The following is a 25,579-nucleotide window of genomic DNA, read 5'->3' on the forward strand; positions in this document are numbered from 1 at the left end:
ACATTTTCATAATCTTTTCAGACACACAGAGCAGTGAAATATCTGAGTCATCTGTTTGCTGAGGCTAAACAGAACACAACACTCTGGCTTCTTGTTTCAGCTCACATACTGTAAACAGGTGTCTTTCAAAATCTATTAAGTGCCAGCCACATTTTTCACACTTTTGTTGATTTCACAGTCTTAAACTGACCCATAAGCATAGTACTGAAGTGCTATCTAGTATTCTTAGGAAGCTTTTATGGAAAAAATATTAGCATTAGATAAACTTTTTTCAGACTTGAGTTGTGCTTTAGGCCAGGAGTTCACTATTAATGAGTCAACAATATAATTAAAGTAGTTATATAACAGAAACATATGAGTATAAAACAAGTATATGTGTTGATCAGATGAAATGTTTTGACCAGAAGCTTGAAGGAACCTAACTCGTTTCCTTCTTGAGCAGTGTTTGGTACTTGCTAATTCAGTGTTTTCAGCTTTATGGAAACATAAGTATGACAGATAACAAGGATCAACTAAATACGAAATGTCCAAAGAAAGCAAACCTATAGCTAAACAGTAGATTAGTGATTACCCAGGATTAGAGGAGAGTAAGAAACAGGGAGTGACTGTTAATGAATATGGGATTTTGATTTGGGATGATGAAAATTTTCTGAAATTGCATATAGTGATAGTTGTACACCTCTGTGAATATATGAAAAATCTTGCTTTTTACACTTTAAATGGGTGAATTTTATGGTATAAGAATTATATATCAATAAAGCTATTTAGACAAAGATAATTGAGAGTGATGGATATGTTTTGAATTATCTATTGAGTAACAGAGAATATTGATTTGTTAATTTTCAAAGATGGGAAAACAGTATTACTGTTTTGTATGAAGTATCTTTGTTGTTAGGAAATGCCCAGAGAGATATTTAGGAGTAATTTATTCAGTCTGCAGGTTAATTTCAAATAGTTCAAGAATTTTTAAAATACTGTAGAGCAAGAAAGAGAAAGCAAGTGTGGCAAAATGATAGCAGTTGTTGAATCTAGATGGAAGGTATGTGGATATTCATTGTACTTTTCTTTCATGCTCTCTTTTCTTTCCTGTTGGAAACTTTTCAAGGTAAAAACTTGGTGGGGGAGACTTTTTGCTCTTTCAGCACTATGGAAAAATGTTTTGTTCTTCTAACCATAGGCTTCTTTAGTTATGCTTGTTGTAACATAAAGCAAAACCATATATACCCACTGAATGTATCTGTGTACGCCAGAAACAGAGACCATTAAAACCAAAGAAGAGGGAATTCCCTGATGGTGCAGTGGTCAGGACTCCAAACGCTCACTGCTGAGGGCCCAGTTTCAGTCCCTGATTGGGGAACTAAAATCCCACAATCCAAGCAGGGCAGCCAAAAACAACAACAAAGAAGAGTAAGAGGGAATATGCTACATTTCATACGTAGTATATGAAATTATGAAACAATACAAGGATATATAAAGAAAATCTGTATTAATAGTCTGTGTGATTCTTGTTTATGAAATACTTATTAAGGAAAGACTCCACATAGAGTTTGTATGTGTGCATATGTACTCAGTTTGGTTTTAATACAGGCAGATTCTTTACCACTGAGCCACCTGGTAAACCCTGGTGTTTGTATCAGTACCTATTTATATGCTAAGCTCTATAGTAGGTGATGGAGAAGCAAGGATAACTCCTGTGCCTTTGAGGAGTTCACTGTTTACAGGAAGAGTCAGATGCTTAAGTAAATGTAAGATACTGTAGAATCCACCTGCCAAGGCAGAAGATGCAGGTTTGATCCCTGGGTTGGGAAGATCCCCTGAAAAAGGAAATGACAATCCACTCTAATATTCTTGCCTGGGAAATCCCACGGACAGAGGATCCTGTCCATGGGGTCGCTAAAGAATCATATGCAACTTAGTGACTAAACAGCAACAACTGTATAAAATATGGATAAAGAATTATAGGAAGTACTTTTGATGATGGCAGAATAAGTAATTTAGGGGAAAAAAGTAATTGAGGACAAGTTGAAAGGTAAGCAGAATATAAAAACATCTGCTAGAAGGCATTTTAGAGCAAAAAAGAAAGTAAAGATTTATGGAGCTTAGATTCAGGAAAGCTGAAAATTCATAAAAGTGAATGTGGCTTTTGGACGCAGTTTTTCCATATAAGCTTCTGCTGATTTCAGAAAAAGTAGCTTAGATAATGAAGCTAGTAGAGTAGCACTTTTTTGAAGCATGGTTGGAGTTCAGATGCCCTGCAAGAGGAGATACTGATAAATTACCCATGCATTTATGTTAGACCCTGAAAAGATACATCTAGATATAAGGATATAAAAGGAGTAGACAGGCCCTGATAGAAACAGATGCCCAGCTTTAAATCATCAATTCCTAAAATTAAAAAGAACATTATGAATTGATAGTAGCCTTAGAAGCATGCCTGAACCAAACTAAAGGATAGTTCAGAAAACACTATCCAGGTATATACTACTGTATATAACATAGATAAACAACAACAAGGACCTACTGTATATAGCACAGGGAACTAATGTACAGGGAACTACATTCACTATCTTGTAATAACCTATAATAGAAAAAAATCTGGAAAAGAATGTATATGTTCAGTTACATATATGTATGTGCACTTATTTTGTTGTTCAGTCACTCAGTCATGTCTGACTCTTGTGACTCCATGAACTGCAGCACGCCAGATTTCCCTGTCCTTATTATCTCCCAGAGTTTGCTCAAACTCATGTGCATTGAGTTGGTGATGTCATCCAATCATCTCATTCTCTGTCGTCCCCTTCTCCTCTTGGCTTCAATCTTTCCCAGCATCAGGGTCTTATTCCAGTGAGTCAGCTCTTCCCATCAGGTGGCCATAGTATTGGAGCTTCATTTTCAGCATCAGTCCTTCCAATGAATATTCAGGGTTGATTTCCTTTAGGATTTGACTGATTTGATCTCCTTTGCTATCCAAGGGACTTTCAAGAGTCTTCTCCAGCACCACAGTTCAAAAGCATCGATTCTTCAGTGCTCAGCCTTCTTTATGTCCCACCTGTCACATCCATACATGACTACTGGAAAAACCATAGCTTTGATTGTACATGTATATATATATAGCTGAATCCCTTTGCTGTATACCTGCAACTAACAAAACATTGTAAATCAACTACATTTCAATTTTTAAAAAGAAACAATATCTAGAATGAAGCACATCTAGAGAAAGAGAACATCATCCAGAATCTGAGATTATTGCTACAATAATGATTGCTGATGCACAGAAAAATCAAATAGCCAGACCCAGGAGGACATTATACAACATAAATGTTAGCTAAGTAAACAGCTAGGAAAAAAAAGATTCATAGGGACTCTAGATATTGGCATTATCAAAGAGACTCTATTTTTTTAAATATAAATTTATTTTAATTGGAGGCTAATTACTTTACAATATTGTATTGGTTTTCCCATACATTGACATGAATCTGCCACGGGTGTACATGTGTTCCCCATCCTGAACCCCCCTCCCACCTCCCTCCCCATCCCATCCCTCTGGGTCATCCCAGTGCACCAGCCCCAAGCATCCTGTATCATGCATTGAACCTGGACTGGCGGTTTGTTTCACATATGATAATGTACATGTTTCAGTGCCATTCTTCCAAATCATCCCACCCTCGCCCTCTCCCATAGAGTCCAAAAGACTGTTCTATACATCTGTGTCTCAAAGAGACTTTAAATTATGTTTAGTATGTTGAGGGCAGTAAAAGAAGAATTTTGACAGAATTGGAAACTATTAAAAAAGGAAAGGAATTTCTAGAACAAAAATAGCAATCAAGCGTGATAACTTGTTGGGTTAGAAACTGATTAGACACCACAGGTGTGTTCTGTAGCTACTGAGAATCTATGGGGTGGATGCTATTTTTCAAACTATGTACTAGCAGTCCACAACAAGATAGGAAATTTGTACCAGCATGTAGAACATTGACCCTAAACACACTATTTAGTTCAACTGGCATTAAAAAAAAATTTTATTGGAGTATAATTGATTTCAACGTGGGATAGATCCTGCCTGCACAGCCTCCACTCCTCGGGTGGCTCCTCCCAGCTGCCGCCCCTGGCCTCGAGCTTCGGGTGGCTCCTCAAGGTCACCGCCCCTGGCCTCAGGCGCGAGGTGGCTTCTCCTGGCCGCCCCTGATCTCCGACGCGGGATGTCTCCTCCCGGCTGCCTCTGGCCTCAGACACAGGGTAGCTCTTCCGCCGTCACTGACCGCGGACACAGGGTGGCTCAGCTCCTCTTGGCCGCCGCCCCTGACCTCGGACTCGGGGTATCTCCTCCGGGCCGCCACTGACCTCGGACACGGGGTAGCTCCTCGCGGCCGCCGCCCCTGACCTGGGACTCGGGGTGTCTCCTCCCGGCCGCCACTGACCTGGGACACGGGGTAGCTCCTCTCGGCCGCCGCCCCTGACCGGGACTCGGGGTGTCTCCTCCCGGCCACCGCCCCTGACCTCGGACGTGGGGTAGCTCGTCCCAGCTGCCACCACTGACCTCGGACGCAGGGTAGCTCCTCTCGGACGCAGCCCCTGACCTCGGACGCAGGGTAGCTCCTCTCGGCCGCGCTTAGTGAGCCAGCTCGCTAAGATAACTAATATAGAGCCAGACATCTTGGAATGTGAAGTCAAGTGGACCTTAGAAAGCATCAGTATGAACAAAGCTAGTGGAGGTGATGGAATTCCAGTTGAGCCGTTTCAAATCCTGAAAGATGATGCTGTGAAAGTGCTTCACTCCATGTGCCAGCAAATTTGGAAAACTCATCAATGGCCACAGGACTGGAAAAGGTCAGATTTCATTCCAATTCCAAAGAAAGGCAATGCAAAAGAATACTCAAACTACCGCACAATTGCACTCATCTCACATGCTAGTAAAGTAATGCTCAAAATTCTCCAAACCAGGCTTCAGCAATACAAGAACCGTGAACTCCCTGATGTTCAAGCTGGTTTTAGAAAAGGCAGACGAAGCAGAGATCGAATTGCCAACATCCGCTGGATCATGGAAAAAGCAAGAGAGTTCCAGAAAAACATCTATTTCTGCTTTATTGACTATGCCAAAGCCTTTGACTGTGTGGATCGCAATAAACTGTGGAAAATTCTGAAAGCGATGGGAATACCAGACCACCTAACCTGTCTCTTGAGAAATCTGTATGCAGGTCAGGAAACAACAGTTAGAACTGGACATGGAACAACAGACTGGTTCCAAATAGGAAACAGAGTACGTCAAGGCTGTATATTGTCAGCCTGCTTTTTTAACTTCTATGCAGAGTACATCATGAGAAACGCTGGACTGGAAGAAGCACAAGCTGGAATCAAGATTGCCGGGAGAAATATCAATAATCTCAGATATGCAGATGACACCACCCTTATGGCAGAAAGTGAAGAAGAACTAAAGAGCCTCTTCATGAAAGTGAAAGGAGAGTGAAAAAGTTGGCTTAAAGCTCAACATTCAGAAAATGAAGATCATGGCATCTGGTCCCATCACTTCATGGGAAATAGATGGGGAAACAGTGGAAGGGGTGTCAGACTTTATTTTTTGGGCTCCAAAATCACTGCAGATGGTGACTGCAGCCATGAAATTAAAAGACACTTACTCCTTGGAAGAAAAATTATGACCAACCTAGATAGTATATTCAAAAGCAGAGACATTACTTTGCCGACTAAGGTCCGTCTAGTCAAGGCTATGGTTTTTCCAGTAGTCATGTATGGATGTGAGAGTTGGACTGTGAAGAAGGCTGAGTCCTGAAGAATTGATGCGTTTGAACTGTGGTGTTGGAGAAGACTCTTGAGAGTCCCTTGGACTGCAAGGAGATCCAACCAGTCCATTCTGAAGGAGATCAACCCTGGGATTTCTTTGGAAGGAATGATGCTAAAGCTGAAACTCCAGTACTTTGGCCACCTCATGTGAAGAGTTGACTCATTGGAAAAGACTCTGATGCTGGGAGGGGTTGGGGGCAGGAGGAGAAGGGGACGACAGAGGATGAGATGGCTGGATGGCATCACGGACTCGATGGACGTGAGTCTGAGTGAACTCCGGGAGTTGGTGATGGACAGGGAGGCCTGGCGTGCTGCGATTCATGGGGTCGCAAAGAGTCGGACACGACTGAGCAACTGAACTGAACTGATAATTGATTTACAATGTCATGTTTCAAATGTACAGGAAGTGAATCAATTATGCATATACAAGTATCCACTGTTTTATATTCTTTTCCCATATAGGCCATTACAGGGTACTGAGTAGAGTTCCCTGTGCTGTACAGTAGGTTCTTATTAGTTATTGATTTTATATATATTAGGTTGGTGTGAAAGTAATTGTGGTTTTTGCACTGTTAAAGTTTGCCATGTGATATTGGAACCACTAGGCTTCCCAGGTGGTGCCAGTGGTAAAGAATCTACTTGCCAGTTCGGGAGACACTAGAGATACAGTTTCGATCCCTGGGTCAGGAATATCCTCCACTTAGAACCACCACTGCACTGTGGAAAAGGAACTACTAGATCTATAACCTATAGCAAACATAATAATTGGCAGTGCCATCTTAAAAATTTTCCCTTTGAGACTGGGAATGAGACTAGGATGCCTTCTATCATTCCGTTTATTCAAGATTGTACTGCAAGTCCTAGATGCAATGCGTAGTAATCAAAGCTATAAGAATTGAAAAAAGGAAGAAAACTTATTGTTATTCACATACAATATGACCACAGATATTTAAGATTCTAGAAAATACAAAAGAATCCAAAATAAGGTTGCTAGATACAAGGACTATATTTTTTAATCAATTATTTCTATATAACAGCAACAAAGAGAAATTTTAGAAAGACACCATTTACAATAACATCAAAACCCCCCAAATATATAGAAGTAAATCTAAAGAAAGACCTCCACACAGTAAACTATAAAACACTGAGACTCGGTGGTTATTTAAAAAAAAAATATTGAGAAAAATCCTTAAGATATAAGTAAATGGAGCATATGTTATAATCTTAAGTTTAAACTCAGTATTTTGGAGATGTTGACTACCTGAAATTAATCTATGAATTTAGTGTAATCCCAAATCAGAATCTTAATAGGGCTTTTGCAGGGAGAGCAGTATAGTACTTCAAGCTGTGATTCTAAAATGTATCTGGATATTCAGTGGGTCAGATAGCCAAGACACTGCTGAAGGTGAAGAATATTGTGGGAAGACTTGTTTTATTGGCTATTAAGAACTATTATAAAACTACAGTAGTTAAGATAGTGCCATTTTAGGTGTAAGGATGGATAGATACCAAGTTGTAACTAACTGAGAAAATGGACATACGTCTTTAAAAGAAACCCCAGGTTGAAGATACTACTACTAACGCAAGCACAAGTAAACAAGAAAAAGAGTTTAGTCAGCCATTTTATCTTATCCAGTTTCTTCTTAACACAGATTCTAAGCATTTGGATATTAGAGATTATTCCTTACTCTAGAAAATCTTTAGTAGAACCTATTTACTAGATTTAATAGACTCAGATCATGAACTCCTTATTGCCAAATTCAAACTGAAATTGAAGAAAGTGGAGAAAACCACTAGACCATTCAGGTATGACCTAAATCAAATCCCTTATGACTATACAGTGGAAGTGAGAAATAGATTAAAGGGACAAGATCTGATAGAGTGCCTGATGAACTATGGACAGAGGTTCATGACATTGTACAGGAGACAGGAAACAAGACCATCCCCAAGAAAAAGAAATGCAAAAAAGCAAAATGGCTGTCTGAGGAGGCCTTACAAATAGCTCTGAAAAGAAGGGAAGCGAAAAAAAAAAAAAAAAAGGGAAGCGAAAAGCAGAGGGGAAAAGAAAAGATATACCCATCTGAATGCAGAGTTCCAAAGAATAGTAAGGAGAGATAAGAAAGTCTTCCTCAGCAATCAATGCAAAGAAATAGAGGGAAACAATAGAATGGGAAAGACTAGAGATCTCTTCAAGAAAATTAGAGATACCAAGGGAATATTTCATGCAAAGATGGGCTCAATAAAGGACAGAAATGGTAGGGACCTAACAGAAAAGAAAAGTGAAGTCGCTCAGTTATGTCCAACTCTTTTGTGACCCCATGGGCTATAGCCTACCAGGCCCTTCAGTCCGTGGAATTTTCCAGGCAAGAGTACTGGAATGGGTTGCCATTTCCTTCTCCAGGGGATCTTCCCAAACCAGGGATTGAACCTGGGTCTCCTGCATTGCAGGCAGACGCTTTACCATCTGAGCCACCAGGGAAGAAGAAGATACTAAGAAGAGGTGGCAAGAAGACAACAAGAACTGTACAAAAAAGGTCTTCATGACCCAGATAATCAGGATGGTGTGATCACTCACCTAGAGTCAGACATCCTGGAATGTGAAGTCAAGTGGGCCTTAGGAAGCATCACTACGAAAGCTAGTGGAGGTAATGGAATTCCAGTTGAGCTCTTTCAAATCCTGAAAGATGATGCTGTGAAAGTGCTTCACTCAATATGCCAGCAAATGTGGAAAACTCAGCAGTGGCCACAGGACTGGAAAAGGTCAGTTTTCATTTCGGTCTCAAAGAAGGGCAATGCCAAAGAATGCTCAAACTACCACACATTTGCGCTCATCTCACATGCTAGTAGAGTAATGTTTAAAATTCTCCAAGCCAGGCTTCAGCAATACAAGAACCGTGAACTTTCTGATGTTCAAGCTGGTTTTAGAAAAGGCAGAGGAACCAGAGAGCAAATTGCCAACATCCGCTGGATCATGGAAAAAGCAAGAGAATTCCAGAAAAACATCTATTTCTGCTTTATTGACTATGCCAAACCCTTTGACTGTGTGGATCACAATAAACTGGAAAATTCCGAAAGAGATGGGAATACCAGACCACCTGACCTGCCTCCTGAGAAATCTATATGCAGGTCAGGAAGCAACAGTTAGAACTGGACATGGAACAACAGACTGGTTCCAAATAGGAAACGGAGTACGTCAAGGCTGTATATTGTCACCCTGCTTATTTAATTTATATGCAGAGTACATCATGAGAAACACTAGGCTGGAGGAAGCACAAGCTGGAATCAAGATTGCCGGGAGAAATATCAATAATCTCAGATATGCAGATGACATCACTCTTATGGCAGAAAGTGAAGAAGAACTAAAGAGCCTCTTGATGAAAATAAAAGAGGAGAGTGAAAAAGTTGGCTTAAAGCTCAACATTCAGAAAACGAAGATCATGGCATCTGGTCCCATCACTTCATGGCAAATAGATGGATAAACAGTGAAAACAGTGACTGATTATTTTTCTGGGCTCCAAAATCACTGCAGATGGTGATTGCAGCCATGAAATTAAAAGACGCTTACTCCTTGGAAAGTTATGACCAACCTAGATAGCATATTAAAAAGCAGAGACATTGCCAACAAAGGTCCATCTAGTCAAAGCTATGGTTTTTCCAGTAGTCATGTATGGACGTGAGAGTTGGGACTGTAAAGAAAGGTGAGCGCAGAAGAATTGATGCTTTTGAACTGTGGTGTTGGAGAAGACTCTTGAGAGTCCCTTGGACTGCAAGGAGATCCAACCGGTCCATTCTAAAGGAGATCAGTCCTCGTTGTTCATTGGAAGGACTGATGTTGAAGCTGAAACTCCAGTACTTTGGCCACCTGATGTGAAGAGCTGACTCAATGGAAAAGATACTGGGAAAGATTGAGGACAGGAGGAGAAGGGGACGACAGAGGGTGAGATGGTTGGATGGCATCACCAACTCGATGGACATGGGTTTGAGTGGACTCTGGGAGTTGGAGGCCTGGCGTGCTGAGGTTCATGGGGTTGCAAAGAATCGGACACGACTGAGCAACTGAACTGAACTCAATAGAGCCATAATACTGTTTATATAGCAAGTTTAGTAGTTACTTTGAATGAATTTATTGTGCGCTTAAGTTACAATTTTGAATCTTTTTCGGTTTTAGATCTGCTGATTTGGGTCCTACTTTATTGACAAGACCTGGACAACCAACACTTACCAGAGTGCCACCACCCATTCTTCCAAGGCCATCACAGCAGACAGGAAGCAGCAATTTGAACACTTTCAGACCTGCTTACAGTTCATTTTCTTCTGGATATGGTGCCTATGGAAATTCATTTTATGGAAGCTATAGCCCTTATAGTTATGGATATAACGGGCTGGGCTATAACCGCCTTCGTATAGATGATCTTCCACCTAGTAGATTCGTTCAGCAAGCTGAAGAAAGCAGCAGAGGTGCATTTCAGTCCATTGAAAGCATTGTGCATGCATTTGCCTCTGTCAGCATGATGATGGATGCTACTTTTTCAGCTGTCTATAACAGTTTCAGGGCTGTATTGGATGTGGCAAACCACTTTTCCCGATTAAAAATACACTTCACAAAGGTTTTTTCAGCTTTTGCATTAGTTAGGACTATAAGATATCTTTATAGACGGTTACAGTGGATGATAGGTTTAAGAAGAGGCTTGGAGAATGAGGACCTATGGGCAGAAAGTGAAGGAACTGTGGCTTGTCTTGGTGCTGAGGACAGAGCAGCTAACTCAGCAAAATCTTGGCCAATATTCTTATTCTTTGCCGTTATCCTTGGTGGTCCTTACCTCATCTGGAAACTGCTATCTACTCACAGTGATGAAGTAACAGGTAAGAGTAATAGAATGGGTTTAACAACCATGTAACAAGGATTTCCCTGGTGGTCCAGCAGTTAAGACTTCATCTTCCAACATAGAGGGTGTGGGTTCAATATCTGGTCAGAGAGCTATGATCCCACATACCTCAAAGAAAACCAAAACATCCAAACGGAAGCAATGCTAAATTCAATAAAGACCTTTAAAAAATGGTATACATCGAAACAAAAAATACTATATATATGTATAAATCTTAAATTTCAATAATAGCTTAGTTAATTAGCTTTTTTATATTCATTTGTATTTAATCTTTTGATTGAGGTTTTTTTTTTTTTCAGTTAGAGGAACATATAGCAAAAACAGACTTGATTTATTCTTGGTTAGTTCAGTTTAACAGCACACATGACTTAACTGCTGTTCAGAAAGTACTAAACTTGATGCTGTAGAAGATACAGAGATAACATAAGGAATTAAACCCCTTATCCTTTTAAAAATGTACTGAGAAGTAAGTGAGGTACATATATAGGTAATTGTAGTGAGGCCTAAAGAGTGTAAGGAATATGACAGTTGGTGAGAAACATAAGATTTATGGAACCTTTTTTATATGAAAGACACTGCTATGTATTTTGAGTATTTTACTCATTTAATTCTTACAACAATCCTAAGAGGAACTATCCTCATTTTACAAGTGATAGAACTAAAGTTCAAAGAAGTTAGTTGCTCAGGGTCACATCTTTAATAAGCCAAAACCAAAATGAGGCATCTTTTGACTGTTAAGTCCCTATTCTGTCAACTGGTACAGAGTATTATCTCTATTTAGAATTGAAGCTGACATTTTTTGACTATTTGTATCTAGAAGGAAGTAGCATCTAAGTTAGATTTTGGAAAGACAGATACTGTTCTATCAGTTATGTAGGAAAAAAACAAGACTGTGAAGCAGATGAAATAGCTTGAACAAAAGTATATAGGCAGCAACTATAAGAATTGTTCATCAACTGTCCTATAATATTGGATAGAAGGATACTGGAAAGTCAGGCTGAGAAATTATATTGGAACCTAGAAATGGAAGATCTTAATTTCCACAGAGAGGAGTCAAAAGATGCAGCCTCCTGTAAGAGAGTAGGAAAGGATACAATCCAAGACAGGTGAAAAGGAGAGGTGATTTTTTAATCTGAGGCCAGAGAAGGAGCATGTGTCCATTAGTAAAGTTTTATTAGAACATAGCCACATTCATTCATGTGCGTTTTATTATGGCTGCTTATGTACTGAAAGACCAGAGTTGATTAGTTTATAACAGAGACCCTGTCTTTGTTGGTACTCTTGTTGCCTTGCACTTGTTCTACACACTGCATATCTCAGTATTATAAGTTGACAATGTATTGAGTGAGACATGTATTGTTAAACTGCAGTACATATATTTTATTATGAGTGTAGACATGCCTCATGAGAAAGGAACAGTGAAGTATACTTTGAATGTCACACTTTAAAGGCGCAGTATTGTCTGGATTGAATAGTATTAGGTGGCAAAAAGCATTGCATTTGTTATGCAGTGACAACATAGCTATGTTAAAGTGACACAATATACATCACCATTCCGAGACTGAGCACTCATCACAGTATTCCCAACTAACAGGAAGTCAACAGTCAGAAAAATCAGAAAATTCAAAATGGAGTATCTCATCAGAACAGAATTCCCTCACCCGAAAACAGGGTTGGGGAGAAGGAGCAAACAAAGAAAAATAAGCCTGCAATCAAAGTAAGTTTCTGAGGGGCTGCTTTGTCAGATTAGCAAGGAAATCTGTTTACCATTGGTTATTGCAACAGCCAAGGAAATATGTTCAGAGAAAGTAAACTTGTTTGAGACTATTAACATTCCAGGGAGAACAGTTTCTGGAAGAGTATTTGAAACAACAGCAATAGTCATTTTAAAACTAGGCAAATGGATTTACTTGGTTTGAATGGATTTACTTGGCTTATGAAGACCCAATAGATATTGATACTGTTCGGTAGTTTATTGGAAGAATCCTGTTGAGTTTAAAGTGATTGAAGATGTTGCCTCTGTGAACAGACTGCAGGGAACAACTACAGATGAGTATTTTCAAAGCAGTTGGAAAACACTAATCCAACTTAAAGTTACATCTACAGAGATGTGTTGTAACTAATGGTAAAAATTTGTGTGTAACAGAAGACTGGGCAGGACAAAATTTACAGAATTTTGAATATATAGTTTTTAAAGCCTATAGTTATTCATAGTATTCTTCATCAGCAGGTACACTGCATAAAATATTGGAGTTTATCATATCTTATTGAACTAGTAATGTCAAAGATGAACTTTAGCCATTCTTGGGGACATAACTGTTACCAGTTCTGTGAATTTTTATCAGAAGAAGCTGAAGATACTGACTTGCCCTACCATACAGCAGTGAGATGACTGAGCACTCGCTGGTTAAGTTTTATTACTGTTTTGGGAGGATCAAGGCCAAGATTGAAATTTTTCTGAAAAACAAGAATCACTATGAGCCACTATTAGAAAACACTAAGTGGCTTTAAAAATCAGTCTTTGCTGCAGACTTGGTAATCTTCTTAATGAATCCAACCTAAAACTGTAAGGCAAATAGCATTGGAGTAAAATTACTTTTACAACAAATATTGTTTGAATCACAAGTAATGTCACATTGCTTTTATACCTCATAGGCTGTCAAAAGTTAATGAAACAAGATTTCCGTTCCCACATGAATTTGCAGCAGTTACACTTTTCTGTCATTCTACAATTCAGAGGTGTTTTTGGACCTCCACGCAAGTGTGGAGGAAATGTCCATATTTCAGAACCCATTTAACTGCCATTGAAGACCTTCCTTTAATGTTCATTTGAAAGTGATTAGTTTCTAATGAAATGACATGTTAAAAGGTTAATATCAAGAGAACTTAACTTCTATGCTGTTCACCTTCTTAGGATGAATATGCTTATTAAAATCACATATTCAATGAATTGGCATTAGAATTTAGCAATGCATATCTTTGAAAAAACATTTCCAAAATGAGATACCTTAAATTTAATTACAAATTAGTGTCAACAGATGTATATTTGCAACTGATAATAGATGATAGAAAATATTATCTTTGAACCCCAAATTAAAAGAAATATTATCCTACCCCAAAAAGATTCCATTCTTTACAATAGATCTATATTACAAAAAAAGAACTCAATTATTATATTTTGAATTTTTCATAAAGTGTATGGAAAATTTTTTCTGTCATTTTATAAGAAACTACACAACACGTTCAATTTTGCCTCATGGCCTAAAAAGTTTAAAATATTTCCTATCAAAATTATTTTACTCTATTAAAAAAAATTGCCAACCCCTGGCTTAAAATAAGGAAACTAGAATTTGGAACTTAAAGGAAAAACTATATAAAAGATATTGTAATGAACATATTGTTGATCTTACATAGTGTTAATTGTGGAAATTACTTTGCGGGACAGCTCTTCTCTTGGCAAATAAGTTTATATAGCTTGCAAACCACAGCCACTGGAATATCTTTTTTTTAACTTCCATTCATAGGGTCGCAAAGAGTCAGACATGACTGAGCGACTTGAACTGAACTGAACTGAACCTAATCTTAATTCTTAATTTGGTTTATAGACAATACCAACTGGGCAAGTGGTGAGGATGACCATGTAGTTGCTAGAGCAGAATATGATTTTGTTGCTGTATCTGAAGAAGAAATTTCTTTCCGTGCTGGTGATATGCTGAACTTAGCTCTCAAAGGTAAGAAAACATGAATAAATGGGAATTACCTGTGCACTTTTAGAATTTGTAAATGTATTGAAAACTGCATTAAAGCATCGTGGGGGACAAAAAGGATCTTGGTCATTGTTAGTTAACTCAGAGGTAGTTACTAGAATTTCTTTTTGTCAGTGTAAACCTTTGAAATCTGGGGGAGTGGGAGAGATGTCTCAGCAAAGTTGTTCCAATATTTCACTGAGATAAGGAAAGATTTTGTTTATATGATCTCTTCTAAACTTAAAACATTTGAATTCCAAGTTAATTACCAAAGCCAAAACATGAGGTAAGCACTAAATGTAAAGAACCTAATAAACCAAAGTAATTGCCTGGCATCATCTAAGGCATCCCTGTTGGTCTTTTGTTGCTGAGACTAGTGTTTTTTACTTGAATCATGTTTGCCTTAGAGACTTCAACATGAATATTTAGGAATTATTATCATAAAGTATTAAAGAACCTCAGCCAGAAATTTATAGACATTCAGGTTAATTTTCAGACCAGGTTGCTAATAGTTTTTAATGGCATCAAACAAAATGGCCTTTTCCTCCACTTAATGATCAGAAGTTTTATAGATTTACCAAAAACAAAAAATGATTTTTTGTATGTGTGTATTTGTAGGGATTGTTTTGCTATGAAAAGTCACATTTTGTTGGTAAAGATACTAGTAACAATAATAAGAATGGTCATTTATAGACTGCTTAGTATGTACCAGGGGGGAATTCCCTGGCAGTCCAGTGGTTAGGACTCAGTACTCTAAACTGCCTAGAGCCAGGGTCCAACCCCTGGTTGAGGAACTAAGATTCCACTAACTGCAGAGTGGTCAAAAAAATAAAAAAATAAATGTACTAGACACTGTACATATTTCATTTAAACCTTATAATAATACTGGGAAGTAAGTACTGTTATTATTCTGTTCCTGGCGTACACGTGAGAAAACTGAAACTCAGAATGAGTGAGTTGTCCAGTGTTACTTAAAATGTAATGGAGATGGACTGTGATCCCAGGTTTATCTGACTTCAGAACCTGTATTTTAATCCATGTGATCTGTTAATGGAAACTGCCATTTTATTGGTGTTAGTCACTCTTTACATAAGGAAGAAATATCTTCAGTGTTCAAATGATTAGTTTAATTCAGTAACTAGTTGAAAATCTTGGATCAAATTTGCTAAATCTCTGCCTCATCTCTTCACACACAAAACCTAGGCTTCCAAGAAAAAATTTTAAATAATGTAAATTTAAGAAAAATTCTGGCTGCTAGGTATTATATTCATGTTTTTCTTCTAGTCAAAATAGTGATTTACTTAGATTTCAAAACAATTCTTTTTAAGATTTATTGTTAGAGGAAGATACAGATAATTAGTTTTAATAAATTAAAAGTAAAGATCAAATGTGGATTCTTTCAATTATAATATTCCAGAAAAATTTTATATCTCAGATTATTCTTCAACTAATAGTGCCTTTTAACACTTTGGCTTTGCTTCTTTATTCATTGCTAGCATAGATATGTTAGGGCATTTAGAACAAAATCAGTCACTGACATGGTTAATTTAACTTTTTTTCCTTCTTATAGAGAAACATGAAAATGTCATATTATGCTGGAATTACAGTTTTGAACTAAAACTTAACAGCTTTTTAAAGACATAAATAAAAATAGCACAATATTGTAAAGCAACTATGCTTCAGTAAATTTTCTTTTTAAATAGGTGGGAGTATTTAAATAATCTTTTCTACTTTAAGCTTAGAGTATTAACTTTTTGTTATGTGGCTGTATAACTTTTTGTTATGTGGCTGTAGGTAACTGAGGTCTTCAATTTTTGCCCATCTTGGGTTAAAATTAACATTCATTGTCCTTCAGGATTGTGAATCGTAATCACATAGAATGGATTTTTTTAAATTTCAGCCAAAAATATATAAAGAAAGCTGGCTTATATAAATGAATGTATCTATTTTCTATACTCACTCTAACTTATCAAGAAGTAGTGAGATACTCATTCCTTAAATTTCAATTTAAAATACAAAAGACATTGATGTTAATTTTCAGCTTTTGAGAGAACTGAATTTTTTTTCTCTATGAATGCACCAACTGACATAAACTTTATGTTCTTCAAGGCTGAAAAAAATTTTCATAAATACAAAATTAAAAATGTTATAAGAAGGGATCCTAGAATTGAGCCTAGTATCTTGATTTTAAATATTCATGTGCACTATTTATTTATGAGTATACTATATTATGTAAGTATAACACAGATTTTAACATTTTGCTATCAATATTCTGTTGGACCTTCAAAGTATGTTATAATTACAAGGCTGTCTTTTCTTCCATCAGAGCAACAACCCAGAGTGCGTGGTTGGCTTCTGGCCAGTCTTGATGGTCAAACAACAGGACTTATACCTGCTAATTATGTCAAAATTCTTGGTAAAAGAAGAGGTAGAAAAACAGTGGAATCCAGTAAAATTTCTAAGCAGCAACAGTCTTTTACCAACACAACACTAATTAAAGGAGCCACAGCTGCTGATTCTTTGGATGACCAGGAAGCTGCCTTTGAATCTGTTTTTGTTGAAACTAGTAAGGTTCCAGTTGCATCTGATTCCACTGGGAAAAATGGAGATAAACAAGATCTTTGATAACTTTCATTGTTTGCCTGAAGTTGAACTATAGAGTACTTTTTAAAAATTTCTTCTTATAAAGAAATTAACCTACAATCCAATGAAAACATTTGTTAATGACTATTTAAGATGTTTTGCTGCTAGAAGTTATTAAAGTTGTACACTAGTATGTTGGTCTAGTGACCTGGTTATGTTTTACGAGTTATTGGACCATGAGGATATTTGTTTAGCCTAGATTATAAGATTATGGAGACTATCATTTTCATCTTATTTGAAACCCTGTGTTTCTCCTGAAGGAGTAAGATTGATGAACTGTAGAAACAGTTTGCTATAGTAGGGATCACTAATACATTTTAAAATTCTAGTTTAATTGACTTGGAATCCTCAGGAATTGAGTGACTGCATGAGAACAGGCTAATTTTTCTACAACTTTAAATAAACTGAATAATAAAAATTTTCTGATGTGTATTACATCCAGTATTGGGTTTGCTTTAGACAGTAGTAAAGTGTTTTCACCCAACAACAATTAATGCTATTATGTTTTATTGTATTTTTGAAAATTCTGTCTTAGAAAGGTTTCTAAAAGCATTGTGAAGGAAATGGTTCCAGGGTGATAGTTAGCCTGAATAGTTTTCCTTGCTAGTAAAAAGGCTATAATTTATCTTTCTTACAGATTGCTTCCTTTTCTTCAGAGGGTCATATGACTTTTTATATGTATGACTAGTTTTCATCCTAGGTGAATTAGAATTCTTAATCTGAAAGATTTACTTTGTTTTTCTCCAGCCTAGACTCAAGTTCTTTAAGTTTGCAACTCAATTCTAGCAGTAATGATTTTAAATCTTTTCACAGATTCTCTGCTTTTACCTATTAAAATTATTTTTTTAATTCCATATTCAGGCTATTCCTTAAACATTGAGAGTGTATTACATTAGGTACATATTTCTTTTAGGTTCAGTTTTTACTACTGAGACTATAAATGCTGAATTGCCATTTAGAATATGATAATATTATTTGACTTGTTTAGGAATGATTTTAGGTACAGTTAAATTTCAGTACACTGAATATTTCCCCACAAAATTGGAAAATTCATATACTTGCTCTTATCATATTACAAAGATAATATCAGTTATACAGAGTATGAAAATATATTACAGATATTATTGAAAACTTGAAATTATTTGATAAAGACTTTGATCTTTTTCTTATAGAGTTTATGTTCAACAACTAAGTAATTCTGGAATAGTTGAAATTAAAACATTTGGAACCAAGTATATGAATAATCAACATAGAATTTTACTAAATGCTTCTTGGGAAACTCTCTTTTGTGACAATATAGTAAGTAATGTATTATTTAAAATACAGTGTTGACCCCATGCAGAAAAAAGTAATAACATAGTAAAATTGTTATCTAGACGTATTTTTCTAACACCTAGTTCTTCAGACCTTCCAGTTGAGGAGATTAAGTTACTTATATACTATTTTCCATTTGTATTCTAGTTAGAGGTTCTGCTTTGCTTTGTTAGAAAGTCATTTATGGAAATTTTGTTCTTGAAACAAATTTTTTATAAAACAAATTAATCAAATTTGATGTTGAGACATCTAAATTGAATGCAAGTAGAGGTGAAATTTTGAGTTGGTGCTATTTAGATTAGAAAAGGGGTCTTTATGATTGCTATTAAAGATATATAGGGACAAGAGTATAGCACAAAATAAATGACAAAAACAATTTTACTTCTTTTTTTTTTGGTTAAGAATGCTAAATTGCAACATATATTTTATGTACATTATTTGTGTCTAAAAATTCTTTTTCTAATAATCTAGAAAAGGAATTTAGGAATAAGCAAAGAAATTTTGTAACCTTTCTTATCATGACAGTTTTAGGTTTCAATATTGTTATTTTTAGAAACTTATTTAAGGACTGCTTTGTAGAAATTACAAACTGAAACAAAAACATTTTCAATTAAATACAATAATCACAAGTTACAACAATAAAACAGGTTTCATTTAAATTTTTTTCTGATTGTAGTTTATCAGTATAGAAAGGAAAAGGTAAGCTTTATAAATTTTCATGTTTTAACATTTTATTTAGGTATTTGATTTAGTCTATCAGTGTGTCATATATTTACTTGAATACTGATGTCCTTTATCTTGTGCTAAGAACAAATATTAAATGCAGTTAACATTTTATTTTTAATAGATTGTGAAGTTATTTTATTGGACAAATAAAAATATATTAAAGTTGATTGACATTTTCTGAAGACAAACTGTTAACTCTTTACAGGACTGCAATTAATGTAAAAGTCTGTTTTTCTTCATATCATTGTGTATATTAGCTACTGCAGATCCATGTGTCTTTTCTATTGTGATTAAAGAAAATATTGAATTTACACTTATATAAAAATTACCTTGAAGATGAGTTAACTCATTATTGACCGGGGAATTTTTGAAGAAACTAACGCCTATGGCCAGCAGTTTTTATTTCAGCCACCCAAAAGTTAATTCTGTTATTTCACTAGCACCCTTTGGGTTATTACATCCAGTAGTTATACCTGACACACCTGTGAAGTCTCCAGCCCAGTGAGTTTCATTTTCACTCTCCGTATCAGAATCCATCACTCAGGTTTTTTTTCTTTTCTTTTTTATTCTTTTTTCTGTCTGAATCAGAACTGTATTCTGAAGAACTATCATCTTCTGAGACACTAGTATATATGTCCCTTACACAACCAGAGAAGAGAAAGTATCTACATAAAATTCACTGAAAAATGCTTCTTCCTCAAAATTTTATGAAATAAACTTGCATTTAAAATATACACAAGGTTGGGACAAAAACCCAACAGAGCAAAATGGGAATGATAATGACAATCATAAGTTGTATAATGAGCCCTTGATCAATTTCAAGCTCTAACAACTTTTCACAGTGATGCTGATTATATCACTCTCTAAAAAATGTATTGATACATCTCCAGTCAATAATGTATTAAAATAAGACCTCATAAATAAATAAATTTATATTTTAAAAAAAGACCTCAGATCTAGGTTTTGGGAGACGTAGATTCTAGTCTGGACAATACTTACTGTGAGATTTACTTACTGTAAGATTATTTTTCAGTTTTCTCATTGATAACATTGGTGATAGCTGCTATATCTGCCTCACATGAGTGCTTTTTTTAAAAAATGTAAATCAAAAGAGATTATGGCAGCTATATATTTTGTAATTTTTTTCCATGTTTATTTAAACTCACATCCTGTTAAAATGGCACAAGGTATTTATATCAATTTCAAATTTCATATTCACACATAATTAAAAGTTGAATTAGTTCACTAGTACTTATAACTTTGCCTGCTGCTGCTGCTGCTGCTGCTGCTGCTAAGTCGCGTCAGTTGTGTCCGACTCTGTGCGATCCCTTAGATGGCAGCCCACCAGGCTCCTCTGTCCCTGGGATTCTCCAGGCAAGAATACTGGAGTGGGTTGCCATTTCCTTCTCCAGTGCATGAAAGTGAAAAGTGAAAGTGAAGTCGCTCAGTCATATCTGACTCTTGGCGACCCCATGGACTGTAGGTAGGCTCCTCAGTCCATGGGATATTCCAGGCAAGTGTACTGGAGTGGGGTGCCATTGCCTTCTCCAACTTTGCCTGAAATGTAATTTTAAATTACTTTGCTGAATACCTGAACAGCCTAGAAAAATGCAGTGAAATTGCCTAGAAAAATTTATTCAACACAAAGAAATTTTGTGTTTTAAGCATTGCCTTGAAGTATCCTTTCATATTGTATGTTGTTTTTATGTAGGTTATCTCATTTGGGAGAAGGAACTGTTTCTTTTAAATTAAGACAAATAAGTCATGAATCCTCTGGAGTACTTACTATATTATGCCCTATGAATAGTTTTTCACATTTAAAGAAGTAATGTTTTAAGTATTCTAACCTAACAGTGTTTCTCTCATAAATTCTTGTTTTTTAAGAATTTCACATGCTCAGAATTGACTCAGTTATTGATTACACTCTAATAATGACACCAGTATCATTGGTCTAGAAAATCTATAGTTTTATTCTGCTTCATTTTACCCTAATACTTTTTTCATCTGCTGCCTGCAATTCCATACTCTCCACTCTCTTCTGTATTTAATGTTTATCCTTCCAAGCCATCTTCTAAATGTTTCACATATTTCTTTAAAAAACTGATAACATTTATTTTGTATAACTTTCAATTTTATATGTGATATTATGGTATAAAACTCATTTTACTTCTAACTTTCATAAAACATTTGGATTTTAGGAACTATTCATCTTACTGTATATAACATGCTTTCTGATGCATATTATTCTGTTATATTCACATACTATAGCTTATCTTTTCCTCTAGTCATAGATACTCAGGTTATTTCCAGCTCTTCACACTTCTACAAACTTGTACGTTTCTTATGACTCTGCCCTGTAGTTTCTTTGGTATATATGTCCTAGAGTAGAATGGCTGGTGTTTGGAGTATATGCATATTTAATTTCAGTTAGTAATGCTGGATTGTTCACATGAATGGTTGTATAATTTGCACTTACACCAGCAAGACATGAGAATATCGTTTCCTCTACATCTTCAGCAGCACTTGATATTTTCTGATTTTGTATAATCTGTATATGAAATTGTACATTGTCTTAATCTGCATCATCTGATTACTAATAAGCCCACACATATACTTTTTTTTTTAATGACTGCACTGGATCTTCATTGCTGTGTGCATACTTTCTCTGGTTGCTGCAGTTGGGGTCTACTCTTTAGTTGTGATGCACCGGCTTCTCATTGTGCTGGTTTCTCATGTTGTGAAGCAAGGGCTCTAGGCACGCACGCTTCAGTAGTTGTGGCGTGTGGACTCGGTAGTTGTGGCTCACAGGCTTCAGAGCACAGGCTCAGTAGTTGTGGCACGTGGGCCCAGCTGTCCCATGGCATCTGGGATCGTCTTGGACCAGGGATCAAACACGTGTCTCCTGTGTTGACAAGTGGATTCTTTACCACCAAGCCACAAGGGAAGCCCTGAGTATATACTTTTTAGTCATTCTGGTTTTCCATTCTATGGATTACCTATACTTATAGACAGTGGATGGCCTGTACTTATGTCCATTTTTCTATTAATTTTTCTCTTGTTGATTATAGTGCAAGAAATTCTATATTCTAGGTAATGTTTCCTTGTTAGGTGCACATGTTGGCAATAACTTAGGCTTGTCATTTATTAATTCTTTTCTTTGGTGTCACTGATGGAATAGAAATTTTTCTTCCAGTTGTTATATTTTTTTAGGTCTTTGTCCATCAGTGTTATAGTTTTATATTTACATTTAATTTAACTGGAGTTCAGTTCTGGATATAATCAGTCAGTCAGTCAATTCAGTCACTCAGTTGTTTCCAACTCTTTGTGAGCCCATGAACTGCAGCATGCTAGGGTTGTCCATCACCAACTCCCAGAGCTTGCTCAAACTCATGTCCATTGAGTCGGTGATGCCAACCAACCATCTCATCCTCTGTCATCCCCCTCTCTTGCCTTCAGTCTTTCCCAGCATCAGAGTCTTTTTCAATGAGTTGGCTCCTTGCATCAGATGGCCAAAGTACTGGAGCTTCAGTGTCAGCATTAGTCCTTCCAATGAATATTCAGGACTGATTTCCTTTAGGATTGACTGGTTGGATCTCCTTGCAGTCCATGGGACTCTCAAGAGTCTTCTCCAGCACCACAGTTCAAAAGCATCAGTTCTTTGGCACTCAGCTTTCTTTATGGTCCAACTCTCACATCCATATTTGACTACAGGAAAAACCACAGCTTTTACTAGGCAGACCATTGTTAGCAAAGTAATGTCTCTGCTTTTTAATATGATGTCTAGATTGGTGATAGCTTTTCTTCCAAGGAGCAAGCGTCTTTTAATTTCATGGCTGCAATCACCATCTGCAGTGATTTTGGAGCCAAAAAATTAAAGTGTCACTATTTCCATTGTTTTCCCATCTATTTGCCATGAAGTGATGGGACCAGATGCCATGATGTTAGTTTTCTGAATGTTGAGTTTTAAGCCAACTTTTTCACTTTCATCAAGAGGCTCCTTAGTTCTTTGCTTTCTGCCATAAGGGTGGTGTCATCTGTGTATCTGAGATTATTGATATTTCTCCCAGCAATCTTGATTCAAACTTGTGCTTCATCCAGCCCAGCATTTTGCATGATGTACTCTGCATATAAGTTAAATAAGCAGGGTGACAATATAGAGCCTTGATGTACTCCTTTCCCAACTTTGAACCAGTTGGTTGTTCCATGTCTGGTTCTAACTGTTGCTTCTTGACCTGCATATAGGTTTCTCAGGAGGCAAGTAAGGTGGTGTGGCATTCCCATCTCTTTAAGAATTTTCCAGAGTTGTGATCCACACAGTCAAAGGCTTTGGCATAGTCAATAAAGCAGAAATAGATGTTTTTCTGGAACTGTCACTTCTTCATTGATCCAGTGGATGTTGGCAATTTGATCTCTGCTTCCTCTACCTTTTCTAAATCCAGCTTGAACATCTGGGAGTTCACAGTTCATGTACTATTGAAGTCTGGCTTGGAGAATTTTGAGCATTACTTTGCTAGTGTGTGAGATGAGTGCAGTTGTGTAGTAGTTTGAGCATTCTTTGGCATTGCCCTTCTTTGAGACTGAAATGAAATCTGACCTTTTCCAGTCCTGTGGCCACTGCTGAGTTTTCCACATTTGCTGACATATTGAGTGCAGCACTTTCACAGCATCATCTTTTAGGATTTGAAATAGCTCAACTGGAATTCCATCACCTCCACTAGCTTTGTTCATAGTGATGCTTTCTAAGGCCCACTTGACTTCGAATTCCAGGGTGTCTGGCTGTAGGTGAGTGATCAGACCATTGTGGTTATCTGGGTTATGAAGATCTTTTTTGTATAGTTCTTCTGTGTATTCTTGCCACCTCTTCTGAATATCTTCTGCTTCTGTTAGGTCCATACCATTTCTGTCCTTTATTGTGCCCACCTTTGCATGAAATGTTCCCTTGGTGTCTCTAATTTTCTTGAAGAGATCTCTAGTCTTTCACTTTCTGTTTTCTTCTATTACTTTGCATTGATCACTGAGGAGGGCGTTCTTATCTGTGCTTGCTGTTCTTTGGAACTCTGCATTCAGATAGTTATACCTTTCCTTTTTTCCTGTGCGTTTCACTTCTCTTCTTTTCTCAGCTATTTGTAAGGCCTCCTCAGACAACCATTTTTGCCTTTTTGCATTTCTTTTTCTTGGGGATGGTCTTGATCACTGGCTCCTGTACAGTGTCACAAACCTCCATCCATAGTTCTTCAGGCACTCTATCATTCCTAATCCCTTGAATCTATTTGTCACTTCCATTGTACAATCGTAAGGGATTTGATTTAGGTCATATCTGAATGGTCTAGTGGTTTTCCCTACTTTCTTCAATTTAAGTCTGAATTTGGCAATAACGAGTTCATGATCTGAGCCGCAGTCAGCTCCTGGTCTTGTTTTTGCTGACTGTATAGAGCTTCTCCATCTTTGGCTGTGAAGAATATAATCAAAGAATGTAATATAATATACCTCAAGAGCAGATGTCAGCCTGGCTCATGGGCTCCGGGATCCAAAACTATTGGATATAGTATGAGATATGAATTCAACTTATTCTCCAGCTAATCACTAAAAGGGTTATTAATAAAACCACTTTTCTCTCTCTCTAGAGGAAAATTATCTTGGATTTACTTTGTTAGCACTATTTCCTTGAAATTGTGGGTTAAGATATATAAGGAATGCCTGCTGTTTATCCAGCAGCATATATTTGGTTGCAAAAAGCACAGGCTTTGACATTTCTGAGTAAGATAGAACTGGTAACCAAGCTTGCGAGGAACCTACCCTCAGGGATTTTTACACCATAGTGGTTTCTGTGGCATATGCGGCTTGCCTAAGGTGGATGCCAGGTTTACTGTACTGTGCCCTTTCTGGCAAGCTAAGTGACCTTAGTACCGAATTATATCCTTTTGAGTCTTGTGAGTATGAATATCTGCTGGGCATGAAGAGTAGAATTGTAAGGTTAACACCATCTGTTAAATCCATTTTTCACCCATTTCACTACATACCATTTTGTCATAAACATGAAACTTGGGGCTCTCTGTTCTGTTTATTGATGTCAGTTCCTTTCCCAGTGTAACATTGTCTTAATATAACTGTAATATGTCTAAATAGCTGAATCTTTTTGTTTTACTTTGATAGAATTAACTTTTGTCGATTTTTATTTTTTTAGTATCCTTTTAGTCAAGTTCCCAAAAACAAACTGCTGAAGTTTTTATTGAAATTGAATTTGCAGATTACTTTAGAATTAACATTTTTATAAGGTCAAATCAGGGTATGTTGATCTTGTATTTGTAGCTTTGATGAATGCCTTTTAGTTCTGAAGTTAGTGATTCTCTTTGGTTGTCTATGAAATACAAATAATGAATTTTATTTCTTCCTGAAAGGCCTTATACCTTTCTTTCATTTTGACTGTTTTGGCCAGGTTGCCAGTCTCTATTTGACAGCTGTGGTAGC

The 25,579-nt window shown here is 36.7% G+C and overlaps 1 protein-coding gene and 1 non-coding gene across 2 annotated transcripts in view; one reads left to right on the forward strand and one right to left on the reverse strand.

Moving 5' to 3' along the window:
* Positions 1 to 17,791, forward strand: part of PEX13 (peroxisomal biogenesis factor 13) — a 32,145-nt gene extending 14,354 nt beyond the window's left edge. The window contains exons 2-4 of the mRNA XM_052649279.1: positions 9,965 to 10,659; positions 14,288 to 14,413; positions 16,755 to 17,791. Coding sequence (XP_052505239.1) covers positions 9,965 to 10,659; positions 14,288 to 14,413; positions 16,755 to 17,053 — 1,120 coding nt within the window. The 3' untranslated portion in view covers positions 17,054 to 17,791. The remainder of the gene's footprint in view (positions 1 to 9,964; positions 10,660 to 14,287; positions 14,414 to 16,754) is intronic.
* Positions 8,204 to 8,275, reverse strand: TRNAC-GCA (transfer RNA cysteine (anticodon GCA)). The gene has a single exon. It is a non-coding gene; the product is annotated as a tRNA-Cys (tRNA).
* Positions 17,792 to 25,579: the final 7,788 nt, after the last annotated feature.

The sequence above is a fragment of the Budorcas taxicolor genome, chromosome 11, assembly GCF_023091745.1.
Source record: "Budorcas taxicolor isolate Tak-1 chromosome 11, Takin1.1, whole genome shotgun sequence".
Taxonomy (NCBI): Eukaryota; Metazoa; Chordata; class Mammalia; order Artiodactyla; family Bovidae; genus Budorcas; species Budorcas taxicolor.